The sequence below is a fragment of the Daphnia pulicaria genome, chromosome 7 (assembly GCF_021234035.1).
Source record: "Daphnia pulicaria isolate SC F1-1A chromosome 7, SC_F0-13Bv2, whole genome shotgun sequence".
In the NCBI taxonomy this organism is placed as follows: Eukaryota; Metazoa; Arthropoda; class Branchiopoda; order Diplostraca; family Daphniidae; genus Daphnia; species Daphnia pulicaria.
Window position 1 is genome coordinate 5,209,564 of NC_060919.1, and position 22,433 is coordinate 5,231,996.

The 22,433-nt window shown below is 45.6% G+C and overlaps 1 protein-coding gene across 13 annotated transcripts in view; it reads left to right on the plus strand.

The window, feature by feature from the left end:
• The window catches only part of LOC124349362 (voltage-dependent T-type calcium channel subunit alpha-1G-like), a 33,299-nt gene that overhangs the window by 5,046 nt on the left and 5,820 nt on the right, over positions 1 to 22,433 (plus strand). For 4 of the 13 annotated variants that reach the window (XM_046799868.1, XM_046799875.1, XM_046799874.1 and 1 more), the window contains exons 2-24: positions 3,781 to 3,892; positions 3,979 to 4,112; positions 4,413 to 4,510; positions 4,619 to 4,796; positions 5,591 to 5,644; positions 6,502 to 6,796; positions 8,008 to 8,100; positions 9,165 to 9,816; positions 9,900 to 10,592; positions 11,827 to 12,263; positions 13,114 to 13,265; positions 13,350 to 13,562; positions 16,889 to 17,045; positions 17,577 to 17,732; positions 18,262 to 18,621; positions 19,941 to 20,130; positions 20,217 to 20,563; positions 20,679 to 20,830; positions 20,935 to 21,195; positions 21,271 to 21,463; positions 21,530 to 21,732; positions 21,834 to 22,176; positions 22,248 to 22,409. In XM_046799868.1, the coding sequence (XP_046655824.1) occupies positions 3,781 to 3,892; positions 3,979 to 4,112; positions 4,413 to 4,510; positions 4,619 to 4,796; positions 5,591 to 5,644; positions 6,502 to 6,796; positions 8,008 to 8,100; positions 9,165 to 9,816; positions 9,900 to 10,592; positions 11,827 to 12,263; positions 13,114 to 13,265; positions 13,350 to 13,562; positions 16,889 to 17,045; positions 17,577 to 17,732; positions 18,262 to 18,621; positions 19,941 to 20,130; positions 20,217 to 20,563; positions 20,679 to 20,830; positions 20,935 to 21,195; positions 21,271 to 21,463; positions 21,530 to 21,732; positions 21,834 to 22,176; positions 22,248 to 22,409 (5,635 nt within the window). Of the gene's footprint in view, positions 1 to 3,780; positions 3,893 to 3,978; positions 4,113 to 4,412; positions 4,511 to 4,618; positions 4,797 to 5,006; positions 5,049 to 5,590; positions 5,645 to 6,501; positions 6,797 to 8,007; positions 8,101 to 9,164; positions 9,817 to 9,899; positions 10,593 to 11,826; positions 12,264 to 13,113; positions 13,266 to 13,349; positions 13,563 to 14,481; positions 14,600 to 16,888; positions 17,046 to 17,576; positions 17,733 to 18,261; positions 18,622 to 19,940; positions 20,131 to 20,216; positions 20,564 to 20,678; positions 20,831 to 20,934; positions 21,196 to 21,270; positions 21,464 to 21,529; positions 21,733 to 21,833; positions 22,177 to 22,247; positions 22,410 to 22,433 lie in introns of all 13 variants that reach the window. The other 9 variants (XM_046799870.1, XM_046799878.1, XM_046799873.1 and 6 more) reach the window with 7 other exon arrangements.

Below are 22,433 nucleotides of genomic sequence, written 5' to 3' on the forward strand. Positions count from 1 at the left end.
TGGGCCATTTTGGATTTCTTTTGATTTTTGTCGCCAATTCAAAGCCCCGTCGTTGGCGGAGGCGTCGGCGGACGTGAGACCACTCGAGTGGCAAACTTGCAGGCGCGCATCCGGCTGGCACAAGACATTTTCTCCCCCTTTTTTTCTTTTGTCTAGTCCAGCCCAGCAAAGAGCCGGCCATCTTTCACTGTCTAACCCCTTGGTGCACGTGTCTCGCAGGAGATGTGCCTTTTGGGTCGGTTCACAGTCGTCGACAATATTTTGGCCAGTTTCCAAATGACCAATTCGAAATGAAAGAGAGGCCCTCCTCGGAGATAATAGCGCCAGAGTCCATCCCGTATATAAGAATCTCTTTTTGGCCCGTCTTTGATGATTATACCGTTTTTCACCCCCCCAAGCACTTCACCAGCCCCCACCCAAAAAAGGAAAAAAAAAATCTATCTGGCGGATTGGATGATGACGAACGAATCAATCCGTGCGCTTGCGGATGTCACCAGAAAAACCTTCCGCCCGCCATTATTTCTCTCTTTCTTTCAAGTGTCGACTAAATAATCAACCGACCGGACAATCAAAGTGAAGTCGAGACGAGAGTTTCTTTTCATGTGATATCCAAGGAGCAATTGTAAACGAAATTTTTTGGTGAAAATTGGCTTTATACTTTTTTTTCCTCTCTTTGATAATTTTGAATTGAAAGAGAAAAAAGTTGGAAAAGGGCCTCTCTGTTGTTTGTTATTTAGTTGCAGCCACAAGAAACAAGACAAGCTATATCGTATACACACTGTCTAAAGAAAAAAAATCTTTGGGCTGATGTTGCGGCTGCTCAACTGGGAGTATACAACATTTGGCTCCTTATTATTCCATCAACTTTGGAATGATGATGTCAGCCAAAGGCGCTCGGGAATGTCTGGGTTCATTTCGTTCGTTCCCTCATTCCGTTTTTATTTTCCCCCCATTGGTGAATTTTCAGATATATTTTTGTTATTTGGTTTTGGGTTCATTGCAGCAGATGGAATGGTTGTGTCTGCTCATTCCATTCTCTAGACCATCACTCTCGTCTATTCGATTCTTGACATTGAAATTATTTTCATTGTTTTGATAAAACAAACATGTCTCCTCTTATCTTCTACATCACAGACATTGTTATTCAAAAGATGGATTCCTTTCATCCTTGGACGGACTATATGTAGCCTAGGGGGGTCTGATGTCCAGCCTGCACTTGTCATCCAGACTGTGGGCAACAGGTCACGGCCTTTCAGTCACGCACCACTCGCATGATGGCCGAACGTCAGAGAAAATAAATCGAAAGAACTTAATTATTTTTTGGTTTGATTCATCGCTGATGATGATGATGGCGTTGCCATGGCGACAGTAGTATAAGAAGAGCCTCTCATTAAGCGCAAACTCGTTAAGGTGTAGAAAAGATAAAAAAACGCAATCCCGGAAGAATTTGCCCAGCCAAGCTAATGCGGTTACCCAGCGGTTACATTGCCGATTCATCAGTGCGCAATTGTTTCCTTTTGAGATTTTTTTTTTGTGTGTGTGTGATGGATGTGTAGACTCCTGAAAGGATCGTTCCACATTAGATTAGAGGTCCGGGGCCTCTTTTTTTTTGTTGTTGATGGGCTGATGTTTATTGGCCTCCCCGCCAACCGTTTACTACTGATTTTCGTTTTTTTTCTTTTTCTTCGGGCGAGTAACGATCGCGAGCATTGTTGACTGTTGGGCCAACTGTAGACGCAGCCAGCAGCTGGATAGGAATCGATGGAGATTAGTAGCGGTCCAGCAGCTGCCTGAAAGTCCAGCCAGCCATCATCATATAGAGCGGGCGGCACAGGCCGTTCAAATAAACCTTCGGCTTTCTTCTATCGTAGATGTAATGAAACTCTTCTGGCCGGCAGAACAATAATAAGACACACAGGACATCGTCACAATAAATACAGATTCATCGTTAAATCAGAGATGGTAGCGGGTGGGACCAAAACCCCACCACCACCACCACCACGGCAGACATATTGTGGGGGGGTCCCGTGTATGGGGTAGTAAAATAAGTGGCGAAAGAGAGAAAGTAATCGATTGTTTAGAGTCGGTTCAAAAAAGAAAAAAAAAAGAACATCAATCGTATCGTGGTAGCAGTTTGTGTCGGGACTGTAACCAACTGTTCTTCCTTTCTTTCCTCTCCATTTTATTATTATTATTTCTTCTTCTATTTCAATTTCGGCTCCACTCGGTTGGAATAACAGGCAGCAGCCAAGATATATAGGAAACAAAACCAAAGTAGCAGCCAGCCAGCCAGCAGCCATAGAGTCATTCGATATACACACTCGTAACAACTACTATGTATATAAACTATTCTTTTCTCTCTTTTTTAAAAGCTTTATGCACTTGTAATAGAGCTAGGGGGAGAGAAACAGTAGTAGACTAAGGATATCGATCTTTGATGCATCTCTCTCGACTTGTTGTATTTCTTCTCCCACAGATTGAGGCGAAACAAGAGAAGGAATAGGAAACGGACGATTCCATCAAATGGTAGGTCATCAAGTTGGGGATCAATCTGAGGATTAGTCACAGCGCGGCAAATATATATGTATGCACGCTATACTATATAAAAGAGCCCCCAACAGGGGAACAATATCTTAACAAAAGCAACGGACCCAGAATTGCCGGGGGCATTTCCGATCGAATCTCTCTCTGTACATCCTTTTCAACTTTTACGGCCCTTCCCTTACTCCGTCCGATACAATTTAATAACAAGATGAACTTTCACCGTATCTCTGTATAGAGACGGACAATAAAATTTTTCTGACATCTCAGCAGCTCCTTTTTTTACCCAGTCGGAAAGTGGCTTGGGGATGCGCAGCAGGATATTAATATTACGAGACACACAATCGCGGGAGGAAAGTCATAAATGTGCAGCAGCATATTTAGTTTGATAGCAGACGTCGTCGTCATTTTACCTTTGGTTCATTTTGAAAATGATTACAAGCGCGCCATTGAAAAAAAAAAAAGTTTTAAACCAAAATGAATTTTTATTTTGAGGTTTTTCATTTGAAAATTGCGCCGTTGTTGTTTCTTTTCTTTTTTTCCGGGAGCGGACGTTGTGGGCTCCTTCTTTTGACGTCATACAACCAAAAGATGCCGACACACACGCGGAGATTTTCTTTTGGCCCATTTTCATTGATAAACAGCACCGCTGCTGCTGCTGCTTTTTGCCCACGGGTCGTTATGTATAAATCTTATATATCTTTCTACCTCATGTATTAGTATAGAGAGAGAGACTGGTAGACAGGACGAGTCTGTGTGTATATGTGTACGTGCGTGCCATCCATATATATTCATGTTGGCAGCTTCAAGTTGCACGAATCATAAAAGCAAGCTCTCTCTTTCCCTTGGCGGATTCGAACCTCCATCCTGCCCTGGATGGAGGTCTGCTGAGCGTGTGCCAGCAGTGTGTGTGTGTGTGTTGTACATCCATGAAGAGAATCTAGACTAGACGTTAACACAATATCTTTGTTCCTTTTCTCCGCCAAGTTCAAAAGAGTCTATTAAACACGGGAGGAGTCTAAACAGACAACCACCACACAGGGGTGGTATTTGCATAATTGGGATTTCCTAACCCGTGTATTTCCGTGTAAATCCGGCGCATATGTGAAATGATGTAACGACCGAGAGACCAAAGCGGGAGTAGCAGAATTATTAACCACAACCGTCATTTAGAAAAAAAATTAGTTTTATAAATAGAAAAAGAAATTGTTTTCCTTTAACTCTTTGAAAATTCGACACGTGGTTCGAGAGGATCAGCATGGCCGTCATTTTCTTCAACTGCGTCACGTTGGGCATGTACCAGCCGTGTATCGACCAAGTCTGCAACACCAATCGATGCAGAATCCTCCAGGTAACAACAGGAACCCGTGAATTATGGATAAGACGAAACTATGTTTAATTTATCATCATCTGTTGTTGTTGTTGTTAATGCGCCAGATGTTGGACGATTTTATCTTCGCCTTCTTCGCCGTGGAAATGTCAATCAAAATGGTCGCCATGGGAATTTACGGCAAAGGAACTTACCTGGCAGAAACGTGGAACAGACTCGATTGTTTCATCGTCGTTGCCGGGTAACATTTTCAATTTTTTCACGTTTGATGTAATCTACTTTTTAAATTATTTAGATTAGTAATTAAATTGCATTGAATTGTTTATTCATTTATTCATTGTCGAATATTGGCATCCCTGTTTTTTTTCCTTACCCCACCTTCTCCCGCTCTTCTTTTGTTTCACGAAATAAGTTTGCCATTTCTCTTTCGACATGACAGTCGCTCTGCTGTTTAATTGAATGTTTTAGTCGACGTATTGAATTATATTAAACTTTGGGTGTGGTTACTTGTTCCAACATGAATCGAAATGTGATTTGTCAGGGCGGTGGAATATTGCCTGGACATGGAGAACATGAATTTGTCGGCCATTCGAACGATTCGAGTCCTGCGACCGTTAAGGGCCATCAATCGGATACCCAGTAAGTTATTTTTTGTTGTTTATTTGTTTGTTATTGTGTGACATGACAACGAAAAAGGGAATCGATTTATTGATGGCGTGTGTGTCTGTTTCCAACATGATTTTTTAGGCATGAGGATATTGGTGATGCTCTTGCTCGACACGTTGCCCATGCTCGGCAATGTCCTGTTGCTCTGCTTTTTCGTCTTTTTCATCTTTGGAATCGTCGGCGTTCAACTCTGGGCCGGAATCCTCCGGCAGAGATGTTACCTCGACCTACCCAAGGGCATCCATCCACCGCCCACTTTGTAAGTGGTCGATTTTTGTTTCAATTTTGTCTTCAAAGTCTATTCCAATGTCATTCGACACCAGAAAGAAAAATTCAGTTCACATTTTTCTTTCTGTTTTTATTATTGTTTGTGTATTTCATGATGAGGTGGTTCATACGTTAATTTCTAAGATTTCTGACAAATCACAAAAAGTACATGTCACGCCAATATGCATATATATATATACAGGACATTGCCTCCGTACTATTCGGACAAGGTGAAGGTGACCCTGTAAGCCAATCGATTCCATTTGATTGATTTTCATTTTGCTATTTTCTTTTTCCTTGTTTTAACCCCCTCGAATTTCGCTCCGGCCACATACAGTTTGGTATAATCGTCCCTTTTTTATAAAACAACTAAACACCTTCATCGATTTTTTTTCATCTTAATCGAAAATTAATTCTGGTTTACAAAAACCCAAACAGCAAAGTCACACTTTCTTTACGTTGTGATGCAACGCACTCACGTTAACTAAACAAAACTAATCAGACGAAAAAACACAAAAGTTGTTGATGTTGTCGTCGTCCACACCCGCGTGACATTTTTTGTTCCAGAACTTGACACACCCGCTTTTGTCATTATTGTCTGGTGCCGTGTGTCTCGTGATTCAACTTATTTTCTTTATTTAATCTTTTTTTTTAAACGATGTATTACGTAACAGCACCACAAGTCAGAAACATAACTCAATTCCGACGAGAGAGAGAGAGAGAGGATGTGTAAATTAACATATTTAGAGCCGTTGAAATCACATTTTCTGGGTCTTGTTCTAACAGCACGACCGTCGACCGTACTCTGCCCATCTTTTACAAACCCAAGACCAATTACAGGTATTGGCAGCGAAACCTACTACGAGAAAAAACTTGACTGAAATTAAAAATTGCTGTGGCCAAATTTGTTGATAGAAAAGAGTAAAACAAAAAATGACAAGAAATCGAAATCGATTTCTGCTGCATTTGTATATTCGGCTGTCACTATTTATTCGAATGGCATCTCTGTGGACTGCTGCTGAGTGGTGTCCGTCACACGTTTTATTTTTTAGTCTTATTACGTCAAACAGCAATTAATAATTAGTTATGCAAATCTATTAGTCTAAAGCCTATCGATCCAATAGAAAAGATGCCTCATTTCCTCACGGTAAACTTTAGTCTAGAGAAACAAAACTCACGAATCCTATCTTAGTCAAATCACCTTTGTGAATGGAAAATAGTTGATAATACTAGCTAAACCCTTTTGTGTAGAGACTAGAGAGACGAATTTCGACACAGATGAGTAAATGCCGAATTGTGTGTTGTGTTCAATGGTCGTGTGCTAAAAGGTGTGCTGATATTCTGTCGTGTGTTTTTTCTATGTCGTCGTCCTCTTGTTGCCTGGCGCATGACCAAACAAAATGGAGTAAAAAAAAACAAAAAAGAACACCACTCTATATTTATTCCGCCGTTCGTGATTTGTGCCAAACCTCCCCTCCCCCCTCTCTCATTTAGACGACATGTGTGAGATGCCTGCCTGAGACATGCATTGATATTTGAAATAATCGCTGAATGATGTTTTGTGATTGATTGAAGCTAAACAAACAAAATTCTCTTAGTTAACAAAATGAAAACCGATTGAAATGTTTTATTGATTCAATTTTCTCTTTTACACCCAATTTGACGGAAACGACGTGTGCGCACACACACACATAAAGGCCTCTGTCGAGCTATTACAAAGTGCAAGAGACGGAGAAGGACTACATCTGCTCGCTGGCCAAGGACAGCGGGATGCACACTTGCGGTTCGCTGCCTCCGACCAAATGGGACGGGCGCTTCTGCAACGACAGCGTCGTCCCCGGGATACCCGTCGGGATGGACGGCCTCTCCGTCAACGGCTCGTGCATCAATTGGAATCAATACTACACTGATTGCCGGGCCGGTGAAAAGAACCCTTTCCAGGGAGCCATCTCTTTTGATAATATCGGCCTGGCCTGGGTCGCCATCTTCCTCGTAAGTTTTTCTTCTTCTTCTTCTTTCTTTTTCATTTTCTTTGTGCTGTGTTTAGGAGCACGTGCTCAATTTTTTGTGGGATAGAAAAAGCCTGCACCTTTTGCAAATTGTTACGCTATTGTTCTTTTTCTCCGGTGGGAAGGAGATTGGTATTATCTTTGAATCGATAGAATTTGGATGGCTGGCTGGACCAACCAACAACTGTGTTACGTCACTCTCTAAAAAGTTACTTCCTAGCTGTAGAGTCTGGTTCGTTCAATTGGAAGATGAGGGATCCTGTATTGTACTTTTGGCCCCAGCCATTTAGATATACACACACACCGAGTGAAGGTCTATGTATAATATATAAGAACATCATTAGGAGCCTTTCGGCGGAGGTTCCCTGCGGTGGATCTGCAGTCGACTAGGCCCCCCTCCCAATCCAGGAGAGAAAAGAGAATGTAACGTAACCTATTGTTAACCGGCATCCTGCTGCTTCCACCCCGCCATTATGACAAACAATCGATATTACCTCTCCTCCACCTACGTTGTGTGTGTCTGTGTGTGTGTATAGACTCTTTTCACTTTCTTTCTTTCTCCTATGGATATATACTCTTGTGAAAATGTGTGTTTCATGCGACCCCCCACCCACTTTCAGTCGATCCTTTCTTCCCTCCTTATTCCATGTTGTGTATAAAGTGGCCCGGCTCTTCCTATATATATGTGTGTACAGGCGGGCTGGGGGGGGGGGACTCTTTGGGGGTGGTAAGTCTCTTTTGTTTCGATCCTGCCAGCAGCTTTTTCCAACGGGAGGTGGTGGTTTCCCCCCTCCTTTTATACAGGACCAACGGTACCTGCGCAACCCCGGCACATCGTCACCTTTTCTCTCCACTTTGACGTGGATATTGCGGCGCGCAACTGTTTCGTCTCTCTCTCCGTTGTGTGTGTGTGCACCTCTCTACAGTACTACACACTTTAAGTATCGATCGACACAACAGCACACCAGTCCTTCCCCCTCTCATTAACTCCCGTTGCCCCCGCCCTTTCTCACCCCAAACGGACATGCCAGCCACTCGTCCATTCCCAAAAAGGGGGAGAGTTCTAAGCAAGGGTGTCTAAAATGGTGCACACACACATTCCGGTGAACTGTCTGAGATGATTATTAACTCTCACCAACGTGAGCGCACATATATGACATTTGTGACTTAACCCATTTTTTTGATTGATTGCAGGTAATTAGTTTGGAGGGATGGACCGACATCATGTACTACGTCCAGGATGCCCACTCTTTCTGGGACTGGGTCTACTTTGTCCTCCTCATTGTGGTGAGTTTTTATTAACAACAAAAGTAACACACCCCCACGCGATTTTTCAAAACGGAAGAAATGAGGCGGAGAGAGAAGTTGCTACTATTTCCATTTCCCAGCAGCCGAGTCTTAATGATGATGATGCCGTAGGACAATAAATTTGCTTTCTTCAGGATTAAAATGAGGTGTAAATCACGAATGATGTAGTACAGTATATAGATGGCCCTATACATATTAATGCAGTTATATGTATCCGACGGAACCGGACTTCCGCATCCCCTCCTCCTTCTTCCTGGGCTACTTGTAATATCGTGTGTAGGCCCCATAAACGTGTAAAGACTACTATTGCTTTTTCTCTTCTTCGTCCAGCCATCCAGAGTTCCGTTTCGCCGTTGTTGCTGCGTTACTAAAAAGAGATTTTTTTTCCCCCGGGGTGGGTGGTACCATCTTCCTCCCGATCCCTCCCGCCGATGGCAAAGTGATGAGATTTCCTCGGCGATCCCTTATAGTTTTTTTTGTTGCCGTTGTACGGGAGGTTGAGAAATGGGAAAGCTTTTTGGCTTTTTTTTTTTTACTTCATAGTATCTCCTGAACGAACTTGTCTTTTCTTCCCGTTCGACGAGCTGGAGAGAAATAGAGGAGCCTCCCTGTTAACAAAAAAGAAGTCGAAAAATAAGGGTGAAAGATGTATCAAGTCCCGTTTCCCAACTCAACAATGGGGGTAGCCCGCAGTGGGTTGCGTGTGCGTGTGTTCAATCTTTTTCTCGTTGCAGGTCTTATCCTAGACTCGTATATCTATCTACATATCGGATGGGAAATCTCTTTGAACTTCTCGGGGACAAGACCACGAAAAGAAAAGAAAAGAACCCCTCCCTGTCTCTTTCATATATCCTGGAACTTTTTCTCTCTCTCTCTCTCTCGCTCGGGTTGTTGGGGATTTTTGGTTATTTATGCCTCCATCGATCCGCCGTCTTTTCTCTCTCTCCGCCAGCAGCTTCCAATCTCTGAATTATTCGACTGTTTGACTTGACTTTTCTTTTCTCTTTCTGTCGTTCCGGATGGAATAATCCGGAAAAAAAAAGATCGGCTCGTTCTTCATGATCAACCTGTGCCTGGTGGTGATAGCGACGCAGTTCTCCGAGACCAAGAAACGGGAAATGGAGCGGATGCGGCTGGAACGGGCTCGTTACCAGTCGACGTCGACGCTGGCCAGCACGTCGGCCAGCGAGTCGACGTCGTGCTACCGCCAAATCATCAAGTACATCGCCCACTTGTGGCGGAGGAGCAAGCGGCGCATACTCCGCCGCTACCGGGCCTACCGCAGCCGGAAGAAGTTGCAACAGCAGCAGATGCAGCTCCAGCACCAGCAGCACGGCAAGCAGCAGCCGGTGACGCATTCGCTCAGTTTGAGGACGAGACGGAAACAGCAGCAATCGCGGAGGCGGAAGAGGAGGAGGAGGCGGAGCAGGCATCCGCATCCCCAATGCCCCCAACATGGCGTCGTCGCCCAACAACAACAACAACAGGACAACACATTACGGAGAAACAGTCCATTTTCCAGCAGTTTGCGAGTCCCTTCCGTCAGCTCGCAGGTAGCGTTGCGAATCAACGACGGGCCGGCCTCCAATGTTGAGTCGCCCGTGCCCATTCTCTCGATTGGCCGGCGGGCCAGCGTCGCCGTCTCCATCGACCACCAGCAGCAGCAACGATCCTCTCCATTCCTCTCGCCTAGAGGTGAATAGCTGAACGGCCTAGATTTGCATGCATACAGCCTATTGATTAACCAACGTCGTGTGGGTGTGTTTATTTTTCGCAAGGATCGTTGGCGTTGGCCGATGACTCTTCGGATTCCTCGCAGCTGCTGACGCCGAGGACGCCCAGACGTCGCCGGAGCAGCGTCATGTTCAGCAACGTGGTGGTGGAGCATGGATTGAGCAACAGCGCGGCTGACGTCAACGTCTGCTGGAACGAGAAAACGACCCAGACGGGACAAACGGGCGGCGGCGGTTTCAACTGCGAACTTGTCGTTGGTTCTCCCGGCGGAATAACTCACCCGCCGGCTGGTTCCTCGAATCCTTCGTCTCCGCTGTCGCTGAACCGCAAATCTTTACTGAGACAAAGGAAATCCAGCAATGCGGACGAACAACGTCTACCCAGTCCCGGTCTAATGGCCGGTGGCGTAACGACGACGACAACCACCGCCGCCGCCGCCACTTCACCGCAAGTCCCGAACGGGGCCGGTCTAACCTGCCAAGAATTGCTGGCTCTTAGCGGAGCCCTAGGGGCTGCACTTCCCACTCCTTTAGCGTTGCCCAACTATCCATCAGTGGAGGATCCAGCCTCACCGCAGTTATCATCGACGGCGGTGGCGGCCATGGCCGTTTCTCCGACCGTGACATCATCCAAGCATAGCAACAACAATAAATGCAATAACCAGCTATTGGCACCGCCGGGCATGATGCCCATTCTACCAACGTTAGCAATGTCACTTTGGCCGGAACCTTTCCAAGGTAACAAGAAAATAATTTTCTTTCTTTTTTTTCTTTTTTTGGACGATAAAAGAAATTGGAAGTAGAAAATAGTTTAAAAAAATGTAACGCCGGAAACTGTTTCCATGTCAATTTTCGCTTTCCCGCCTTTTTTATTTTGTATTTTTCACGACAAGTAATTTTAAACGATTTTTTTTTGGGGGGGTGGGGGTGCCCGGCAATTGCATCCGCCACTTGCTCCTACTTTTGGGCGTGCCGTTTCTTTAATGGACTCGGGTGAAACTTTTTTTCTTCTTGTGTTTTCTATTTGGGATGAAACATTGTCGTCATCGCTGCGAGTTGGGCGATAGAAGTCTCCAAAAGTTTCCATCGACATGTGAAATTCCAAAAGTTTGTGAGTTTCTCGCTAGCGAAAGATGTGGAAAGAGCAAAGCGACCTTTGCCGCTCGTGGCGGATGGGCCATCCATTCATCCATCCGCACAGCAGCAGCAGCATCAGCAGTTGGTGATATCGACATATACTTTTGTAATGAAGAGCATTTCCAGAGATTGTTGGTAACTTTGGCGCAGCGGAATCCAAAAGGAGAAGAAGATTAAAGACTAGCAGACTACTCCATTGTCGGTTTCTACAAAGAGCCTTTAATTCCGGCGGATTGGCATTTCTCTATCCCATTTCGCCGGCTGAGACAAAAGAGCCTCTTTTTGTTTAATAATCAAATTTTCCTTTCAAAATTGAAAAGGTCGATTTTTTAACGTCAGGAGGATCTACACCAGAAGTAGATATTCCTTGCATGCAATAGAATGTCGTTAAAAAGTCAAATAAAAGGGGGGAGCACAGCTACTCACGGATCGGATGTTTTTCTTTTTACTGCCGGCTGTCCCATTATTTGCTATTTTGGTTACGTGACAAAGAAAGTCAAAAGCGTCGTAACAACAGCAGTGCGTCTTTACTATCCGCCAGCCATTCAGCAGCTAATACTGTGGGGAAATCATGGAATATGCAGTTTTGTTTGTCGTGTCGATTTTCGACCCCCCTCGTCTAATGAGCAGCTGATCCAGCGGAACGAATTGCGCACGAATCGCCTCAGTAACGACACGAACTAATCGAATTCCTCGTTGTCGACGTTGTTGCCTTGCTAATTGAACTCCCACCGACGCTGCTGCAACAGTTGACGTACCTTTTTTCTTCACGTTTGTGTGTTTTTTTCCTGTTAACGGTCGATAATCTTTACCATTGATACTTGATTACACGCAGGAGCGGCCAGGAGCGGGAGCGATCACTGGACGACGGTTGCGTGCAGCAGGAAACCGACGGAAACGGACGTGACAGCCGTCGAGGGGGAGACGGACAACGAAGAGAACCGGGACAATTGCTGTTGCTGCTGTTCGTCTGATGACGACGACGATTCGGGATCGGACGATGATTCGGGATCAGACGAGGAGGGGAACGAAGAGGAGGAGGAAGAAGACTATTATTACGAAGGAGACGAGGAACAGCCAGGAGCGGCGGCGGTCGAAGTGTCAGAGCATCGCCGCTCGCCCATCGCCCGCTACTTTTCACTCGTCAAGAAATATTACAAAACGTTCCAGCGGAGCGTCAAAGCTCTTGTCGAGCACAAATACTTCCAGCAGGCTCTTTTAGGAGCCATTCTTATCAACACGCTCAGCATGGGTATCGAATATCACAACCAGGTATGTGTGTGCATCGCCCTTTCCAGTTTTTTCCCTCCTTTTTCATTTATTATTTCGGGTTTACGTAACAGCACAAAAAAGGGGATTGGAATAAGACACTTTATTTTTTTTTTGGCAGTAAAGAAGCGAGTCTAAAAGTCGGTGTCTATCGCGTGATCCGCTTGGCCGATTGTCGATAAAAGTGTACACACAGGCCCCCCCCCCCCCCCCCCGTGTTTTTCCTGTGTATGATGGAGTTGTGGCTTAATCTTTGAACGGTCTAAATCCTCGGCCGATGGATTGATGCGTCGGTCTTCTTTTCCATCCTGCTGGCCCTTTTCACACACACGGGAACTCCTTTTTTTTCTGCTCGATTCAGCCAAAGGAAAGGCGAGATTGAAAGGAAGAAAATAAAAGTTGTGTGTGTGTGGGGTGGCCATTGATTTTATTTGATTTCTTCTTCTTCTTCATCCCGTATGTATTTTTGCGCTCAACGGCGGAAATGGTTCCTCCATCCAGCTTCCCATTTTCTCGATTCACTTATTCAACACACACTGGCGAAGATAACGTACATGTACAATTTGGATTTCTTCCGACCCAAAACTCGACGTCCATTTCTTATATCTACTGGGTGGAGGGTTGACGGGATGGTAGTTGTGGCCATTCGACGCTATCAAACCAACTCGACCGGATGACGTTTCCCCTACTTTATTACACCCCCCGTTTCTTTTCCATGCCCTTTTTTTTTCTTATTTTATTTATTTATACATGTATTTATGTCAGTTGCATTTTGATTGAGTTTTTTTCTTTTATGGACTCTGTGTGTTCCTTTTTTTTATACATTTTTATTTGACTTCATGGACTCAAATAGCCGGAAGAATTGACGCTGACGGTCGAATTCAGCAACATCGTTTTCTCTGCCATCTTCGCCATTGAGATGTTGCTCAAAGTCATCGCCGAGGGTCCGCTCAACTATGTCGGCAACGGATTCAACGTTTTCGACGGAGTCATCGTCATCCTCAGGTATGCAAATATTTCCCCTCCCCCCTTCTCCACATTTTTGCGCAAATTGAATATTGATTTTTGTTCTTTTTGATTTTCATTTAGTTTGGTGGAAGTCTTTCAGAGCTTCAATCGGTTCGAAGGGGACGACGGCGGCAGTTCGGGCCTGTCTGTTTTGCGAACGTTCCGTCTCTTGCGCATTTTGAAGCTGGTCCGCTTCATGCCCAACTTGCGCCGCCAATTGATCGTCATGTTGCGCACCATGGACAACGTGGCCGTCTTCTTCGCCTTGCTCCTTCTCTTCATTTTCATATTCAGGTACAATATTGACGTTTAGCGGTCCGGTTCTCTTAAAAGACAAAAATATTTTCGCCGCCCCTCGTGTGGTTTGTCTGCGTGTTGTATCTCATCTCCCTCCCTCTCTCTCTCTCTTTATGAGCCACACAAAAGCTCCTTATGCATATCTACATGTGTGCAAACAACTTGTACCATCACCGGACAAGATCCACCGCGTAACGTACACACATCAAAGGAGAGAGAGAGAGAGGAGTTTTGGGTTATTATTTATCAGTCGGCCAGGTTCTAGGTACAGTTCCGCTCGTTTCTCCCACGTATCGATCCGCTTTCATTGCAGCCCCCCCTAAAGGCTCTCTCCAGCTCTGGTGATGGCTGCCGACTGTCTGTCGTTTTATTCATAAGTTGGCTTGCAGGAAAAAGATGGCCGAAGAGAGAGAGTCTGTATGTATGTGTGTGCAGTCAGTCGATTTTGTAGGTTACACTGTTGTGCCCCGGCCAGGAGCCGGGGTAGTAGCCCACAGTCATACGAAAGGAATATAAGAAGTAAATTGAGACATCCATAATGGATGGAACTCCACGAGTGTAGCGGTGGTAGTAGTACTAGCAAGCAGCAGCAGCAGCAGCGGAGAGCTTTGAAAGAGGTGGGAGAGACGTCCGCTGGGCTGGATGCGTTGCGAGCATTGCGGACGACGACTTTTATATAGTGCAAGTCCCTAATGCCCCGACGCGGTCGTCGGAGATCATTCAGCGCATTTTCTCCGGAGCTCTGGAATATTTGACGACGTCGATTCATATGCTATTTATGTTGGTGTTTTCTGATTGTTTTTGTCTTTTTTTTTCCCGCTATTTTTTGGTTGTCTTTCTTCTTCATCTTCTTCTACTTTGAAATTGTTTTGCCATCCGATTGCGGACGGAAATCAAACCCAATCGGCACAAACAGCATTCTGGGCATGAACTTGTTCGGATGCAAATTTTGTCGCAAAACCAGCGACCAATCGACGAGTTGCGACCGTAAAAACTTCGACTCCCTCCTGTGGGCCATAGTGACCGTGTTTCAGGTACATCCAAACCAAAAAACCATTCATCCATCCATCCATCTCCATTCTTCTTTTTCACCCTTTTTCTTCTTCCTTCCCTCCCATTGAATAATGATCCTGTAAATATCTAACGAATGAGCCGAGAAAAACCAACCCAACCTTTTATCTCTTTTCTATCCATTCCGTCCAATGACATCATCAATCGCTTGCATCGATCCGTTTCGCTCCTCCCCTCCCTCCCAACTCCCCGTACAGTAGAGAGAGAAAGTTGGATGACTTTTGAATTATTTGATTGCCAAATGACTTTGATCACTCCCTAGTTCAACCATCACCACCCACGGCCACCACCCACAAATATCTAGAAAAGACATAGACATAGATCAGAAAAACCCAGCACCACCAAACTTTCTTCTTCTTCTTCTTCTTCTTCTTCTTCTTCTTTTTCTTCTTCTTCTTGGCGTTTTCTGCTGCTGCAACGGCAGAACCCCCTCAATTAGCTAATTAGATACCTCCTTTAGAAGTCGCTCCCCGGTGCAGCAAAGGAAATCGCATCCTTATGTTCCGTCTACCGCGTCTAACATAGATTATATTGCCAAACGGCTGCTACCTGCCCCCCCTCGTGCTCTTCCAGCATCCATCCTCCCTTATAGCTCTATGGCTGTATGTATATATTTATATACACTACGCTTTCTTCCTTCTTATATTATATATACACACAAGTCCGTATTTTTTTTCTTTTTCTTTCATTTTGTCTGGTTCCTTACCACTTAACGTCGCTGCTGTATAGGCTCATTATTAACCCCCCAGGCTTCTAACTGGCTGACTTCTTCCATCTAGTAGCCGGGCTGTGCTGCTGTGCCTATTTTTCTTTTTTTTTCTTTCCCTCCTTTTAGAATAGATGACGATGTGTGACGTTTCCATTCGTAATAATCGATCTGCCGAAACGGCCGTTTCAATTGATCGTCGGTTCGAATATAGGCGCTGAAATCAACTTGTTACAGATCGATGGCCGCGCGCACAGGATATTAGTCGATCAGATATAGAGAGGACTTGCCGCGACCCGTCATATCTTCTGGTGAATTCATCGCGACGCGGGTCGTTTGACATCCAAAGACACAGGAAGGAGAAGTACGCCAAACTCTGGGTGGATGGGGGGGCTCGACTAATTATGTCGGCAATCTCTTACTACTTCTTCTTCTTCCGACTTTTGCTTCCTCTACCATTTTTGGCTTTTACTATTTGATGTCGGAAGAAGAAGAGAAGAGAAAGGGGGGAGGAAGAAGAAGAGGAGAGGTCGTCCGGAAAGAGTTATGACGTCGCTGCCAGAAAACGGTCAATAAACCGCGGCTAGAGTAGCGCGATAAAGGAGAGACAGAGTCTAGAGTCTAGACTGATTTATACATATTAGGTGGCTCAATCTAGGACCTCTAAGAAACCCAGGGTGTGTACGTGTGTCGCGGCTCCTGTAACGCAAAGATATCCTTTGATTATTCACCGAGAGAGTGAGAGAGAAAGGGGGGGAGGAATAGGAGGTTGCAGCAGCAGCAGCTGTCCGGTCTATAGCCCATTTCCCTAGCTACTTGTCTATAAGCTGGCAGTAATGGAGAACTCTTCAATCTCGCACGGCCGACACATCCGCAGAGAGGAGAGCTGATCTGGGCGTCGGGGGAGACTGAAGCGACGAGTCGAGTGTGTCTGTGAGACATGTCAACACCATTGCAGCAGCAGCAGCAGCAGCAGCAGCAGTTGGTCGATGGGTGATGAGTGTGAAAGATAACACCCAAAAAATGAAAAGATCCTTCCCTTTTTTTTTATCCCTTATTTCTACTCGGAATAGTTGAAACCCCTCCCCCCTTCCGTCATCGGCGTTGTGGGACAGACAAATCGTTCGTGTCGTTCCGTCTTCTCCTGATTGCATTTCAACAGCGTCTTTACAATTTCCCCTCGGAATGGAAAAATGGGAGGGTGAAAGAAAACGAAAGAAAAAAGTGCTCATTCAAATGTTGTCGTGTAGGCGGGATCGAATCAGTCCCCGATAATATCGTCGTCATTACCAAGAAAAGAAAATGATGATGAAGACGACGAGTCGTACAGTTCAATATTTTTTTCAATTTTCAAGGAGTTGATGATGAAATATTCATAAACGGCCACGGACTTTTTTTAAAATTTATGTTTTGGCTGCCCGTTCTATTAAATGTGTTCTTTGATTGTACCGTGCCATTAGATGTGTTTATTTCTTTTTGTCTCTTCTTATTTTCGTTTTCTCTCCTAATTTGTCCAATTTGTTGACGGTCGATGACGCCATGACAGCGTACTAGGCATGTATCTGTTTGGCGGTAAATTTTGCATGCGAGAGGACGGCTCCCGATCTTGCACGTGCTCGGAGATTCTCGACCGGGATCCCGGTTGCGTCTGCGACCGAAAACACTTCAACACTTTGCTTTGGGCTACTGTCACCGTCTTCCAGGCAAGTAGCGTGTCGTACAATTTAACCCGTCAATTGATTATATTAATCTAAAAAACCAAACATTACACAAGATACAGTAATGTTATTCATTCATTAATTAGTAGTGAATTTTTTAAAAACAATTATGACAGCCCAACATTTTTAACATTTATCTTTGACTGCATATATAAAATAGAGTAGACCCCTTCCCCTCAACAGAGATCACTCATGTGTTTTAGATATTTCCTTTTACTCTCTCACAGTACATAGTTTTTACCGAAATCCTCTCGATGATGTCATTCTTTCCATCCTTATCCTTGTACGTTTGTTTTTTTCCGGGATAAAACCTTGGAACACAAATTCCTTCTTACCCCCCCCCCTAGTAATGAACTTCTTTTAAAATATAAAAAAACATCAAAATCCCTCCCCACCCTTTTTGTGTCCCGTTCCAATTCCGTGCTTCCCCAATCCCGATCCTAGCACATAATTCTTTGCCATTGAATGTGTATAACGCCGCGGTGTCTCTGTGTGTGTGTCTGCTGGCGTGTATAGATCTTGACACAAGAGGATTGGAATGTCGTCCTCTTCAACGGCATGGAGAAGACGAGCCATTGGGCGGCCCTCTACTTCGTGGCCCTCATGACGTTTGGCAACTACGTCCTCTTCAATCTACTCGTCGCCATTCTCGTCGAAGGTTTCTCCGCCGAGGTACGTAACAACACGATCTATAAACGGCTAGCTAGCCTACTCCCTATTTATTGGTGGGCGCGCACACCACCGTACCCACCACACACGCATTTACATTCGGACTTTCTATTGATTTTCTGTCGCCACACGGCCAACACAACAAAAGAGAGAAACAATAACCGTCGGAATTTCTATTAAACTTTTGTCAAACAAACAGAAACGAGGAAAAACAGAAACGAATTTAACTGATTCCGATTTCACCTGGCATGGTGTGATTACATAAGCTAGCCTATTTTTGATTTGATTTGACATTTGCATGGATCACTTCAATTGGAGAATTGAAATTTAACTCGAATCTGGAATGCCTAACTAACAAAAAAACCAACGAAAAAATGGTCCCGGGAACATTTTGTTTGGGTTGGGGATTGAAAAGGAATAATGGAGGCTGTCAAGAAAGTGTCATTGTTGTTTTTGCGGTTACGGTTGTCATCTTGGCCATCACCCATGGGTACTCCCCTCATGGTGAATGTGTGTGTGTGTGTGTGTGTAGAGAACGGAGCGATTGGAACGTGAGCAGCGGGAGCAGGCCAGACAGGAGCGTCACGCGGCAAGGGCTTTGGCCACGGCTGCCGCCCTGTCGATCCAGGACGAAGGAACATCCGGCGCCGGCTCTTGTCACGATGAGCAGGCACCCCCTCCGCCTAACGATTCGTCACCTGACTCACCTCAAGAGCAACAGCAGCAGCTCCAGCAGCTCCAACAACAGCACGACAACTACTTTTCGAGATCGTCGGTGACGGAGGAGAGTTGCAGTCCCGTCGGCTACGGTGGTGACAGTCGACTGCACCAAGTCGACTACACCCCGTCACCGGTCATCAACAGCGCCGAACTCGCCGACTTGCTACTCGAGGTCCGTCTCGTCTGTGTGTCTGTGTGTTGGCCGCTGTTATATTTTATTTTCGAAAAAAAAAAAGACAAATTTTTGATACAAGTGGCCTTATAGTCTCTGTAGAACGCTCCCTCCCAACCCCGCGCTTTTTTTATTGACGTTATTATCTCGATCCATTGACAATTCAGGACATGTGCAAGGATGGCTGTGGCACACAAGTGAATGGGGGAATTTTTGACGTTTCTCGTTAATGAACTTGACATTTTCTACGACAACGTCAACGGTTCCGCATACATTTGATAACTTTTTTCTTCTTTCTTTTCCACCGTCAACCACTTTCACATGTTCTCGAATATCTCCCTTGAGGCGAAAAGAAACACGCATCCTTGCGTTGTATATTCGTGGCTTTATCGTTTAGAGTTTGGATAGAGCGAAAAAGCTTTTCATGTGACGCATAATACCTAATTTTTTTTTCTAGCCTCCCCCCTTATCCTCAATGTATCCAGTTATCTAATAATCATTACCTCATTAAAGAACCAGACAGAGATGGAAAAGCCCAACACATAAATCAATAAACAAACGGAGGATAAAAAAGACGGTTCCTCCGGCTACCCAAGCCAAAATGTACATATAGAATAGACCACCACCACCGCATACCATAAAATAAAAAAAAAAAAAAAAACAACTTCCAATAACGACGGGAAAAAGAAGTTGATACTACCCATAGTTTCTTACCCCCTTTTTTTCTGTGTGTGTGATTTCTTTTTTTTATTCAACGTCGTAGATTTTTCTGTGTGCTCTGTGTTTGTGCGGTGTGCATCATTTTGTTTCTACATGTACACCAACCACATCTTATTTCTGTGCTCCGGCGTGTGACTTTGATCGATCTTAATGACCCCATCCCCGCCAAAAGGCCCATACAGCATCAATGGTGTGTGTGTGTATCACATAAAGACGCGAGAGAAGAAGAGTCTAACCGCATGATTGAAATCGATGAGCTGTTTTCTTTTACTTTTCCTTTTTATTTTTGCGGCTCATTTTTCTTTTTTACTCGCATGAGGAATGTGCAACAACAACAAATCATGTGAGAATGATGAAGGAGGGGACGGGGAGAGTTGGATCCGGCGAAAAAGAAGGAGCGGGATTTCGTTATACACACGAAGCCAACTCTTTTTTTTTCTTCTTATGTTGTCCATTCCCCCGACTTCATCGTTGGTTGTTTAAACAAACGGGCGCCGTTTTGTACTAACAAACTTTTTTTTCTTCTTCTTTTCTTGTCGATCCTAATCCTCCTGACGCCATCCTCCTCCCCTCCTTCCGGCTGTGTATATATGATGTAGGAGGAGCGCAAACAAGCCAAACTGGCATTGTTGGAGTCTCAACAACAGCGACGTCTTAAGGAGAATTCGTATAATGCCATTCAGGAGCAACAGCGTCGCGAATCCTTGCACAATAAGAGCCAGCTCGACTGCCCCGGAAGCCCGAACCATTACGATCCAAAGTCAAACATCGACAGAGGTTCATTCAAACGTTCGTTCGACACAAACACGTCCCAATCGAAAGAAAAACACTTAAATCATTCTGCTCTTCTCTCTTGTTTGTTTACTTCCCAACAGAAACGATCCTGCTCTGTCAGCCACCGCCGCCTTCCGTTATTTCCCGACCAGAATTCCAAACGAGGACAGCGATCAATGGTTCGGAAAGGATGGAGACGACAGGAGCGTCGTCGTCGTCGTCTCAGCATTTATTGCATCCGTCAGCGGCCGCTCCCATCATCACCCACACGGCGGCCACTCCACAAGGATCTCCCAACGCCACACTTGATTCCATTTGCAGCCGCAGGGACAGCAGCTCGTCGTCCTGCGTCAGACTGTCTCCCTTGAAGTCGGTCAAGTTGGTGGGATTGTCCTCGCCGCGGACTTCCGCCGAAACTTCGCCCCTGCACGGCGACGGCATCAATTTGGTGAGTGAAATTGCGGAATCGTAACTTGTTGTAAACTTGTTATCCCCCCTCCTAACCGCCGGTGAAAAGGACCCTCGACCGCTAATCCTTTGGCACACTGCGCACACACACACAGGGACTTGAGACGCTGAGTTCGCCATCTTTACTGCGGACGCCGAGCAACAGATCGTGTGCCAGCTCGAGATCTTCCCGCCGATCCAGCCTCACCCCGATAATGCCCACTCGAAGTATTCTTAGCCGGAAGAGCAGTCTGGCAGCTCCCTCAGGGTTCGCTTAAGTTTTTCCTTTTATTTCTTCTTCTTCTTCGTATTTGCCACTTGACTGACGAAGCCATTTGTCGTTTTCTTTCGCCCCTGTGGGGGGTGGAGTAGAGGCCCGATGATTTCTTCGCCGGAAGAGTCGGCCGACACCAATTCGCTGTTGCCGCTATCTCCCTCGGAGGATCGCGGCGGCGGCGGCAACGGCGTTTTGCGTCAGGGCAGCAAGAAATTGTGGAGGAAACTGTCGTCGCGCGAGACGGGCGGGATGCCTAATGTCGAGTCACAAGCGGATCTGGAAGCCGAGCTGGAAGAGGATCGAAATGCGGGCAATTACAACCTTCTCAACAACCTCAACAACCAACGACAGCCGAGGTATTCGTCGATTTTCTTCGTATTGTTTTTTAAGAGCTCCAGACTGAATAATCCATTGGATTCCTGTGTGTCCAGTTGCAGTAATCACGATCGACTCGCGTGCAACGGCAGCGTCCAGCACGACGGGATCCACCAGCCGTTCAACCGGAAACCGATCCTGTCTCATCAGAACTCATTTGGCAGTCCGACGACGCTCAGTCCGCAGAATTCCATCCGCAGTAACGGCTCGTCGCCGCGGACTCCATCGCCCGGTTTCAATAACCTGACGGTAAGCCCTTGGCGGATCACTTCGATTACGCGAATACCTATAAACAGCGATTGTCTGGCGTGTCAGCAGCCCAACAACAACAACAACAGCAGCAACTTCAATTTCTCCATCGGGGAGGGACAGACGGGAGCCAACAGCGCCACCACCAAGACGGAAGAGGAAGTGGTGGTGGCGGCCAAGAAACCGTTGATTGTCCGCCTCTATGAGCGTTTCCCGCGGCTCAAGGAGCGCGAAGATTACGCCCTTTTCCTCCTATCGCCGGAAAATTCGTAAGTGGCCCGGTTTTGCGCATCTGCGCTGAATTAATTAATTGTGTAGTTGATGATGAATATAACGCGTTATTCTAATTGGTGGGGGCTGGAATCGGCAGCATCCGGCAGTCTTGTGGTAACTTGGTGAGAAAGAGTTGGTTCGACCATTCGATCCTGTTTTTCATCGGATTGAATTGCGTCACGCTGGCCATGGAACGGCCGCTCATTCCTCCCGACTCGTTCGAGCGTGCCTTCCTTTCCCTGTCCAACTATGTCTTCACCTTTGTCTTTGCCATCGAAATGATGTTGAAAGTGCTGGCCGTTGGCATGTTCTACGGCTCCAACGCTTACTTCGATTCCGGATGGAACATCATGGACGGACTACTCGTCACCGTCTCCATCGTCGATATTCTCATGTCGCTTCTCTCTAGCGGCAGCCCACGCATTTTTGGCATTCTCAGAGTAAGGCGACAATTCCAATTGACAGTTTTTAAAAATACCATTCAATGGCGCAATTTTGTCATTTCTCTCAGGTCTTCCGGCTGTTGCGATCCTTGAGACCGCTACGTGTCATTAACCGGGCGCCCGGCTTGAAATTGGTGGTTCAAACGTTACTATCTTCGCTGAAGCCCATCGGGAACATTGTGCTCATTTGTTGCACGTTCTTTATCATCTTTGGAATTTTGGGAGTCCAGGTACAGTGAATGCCTCTATAGAGA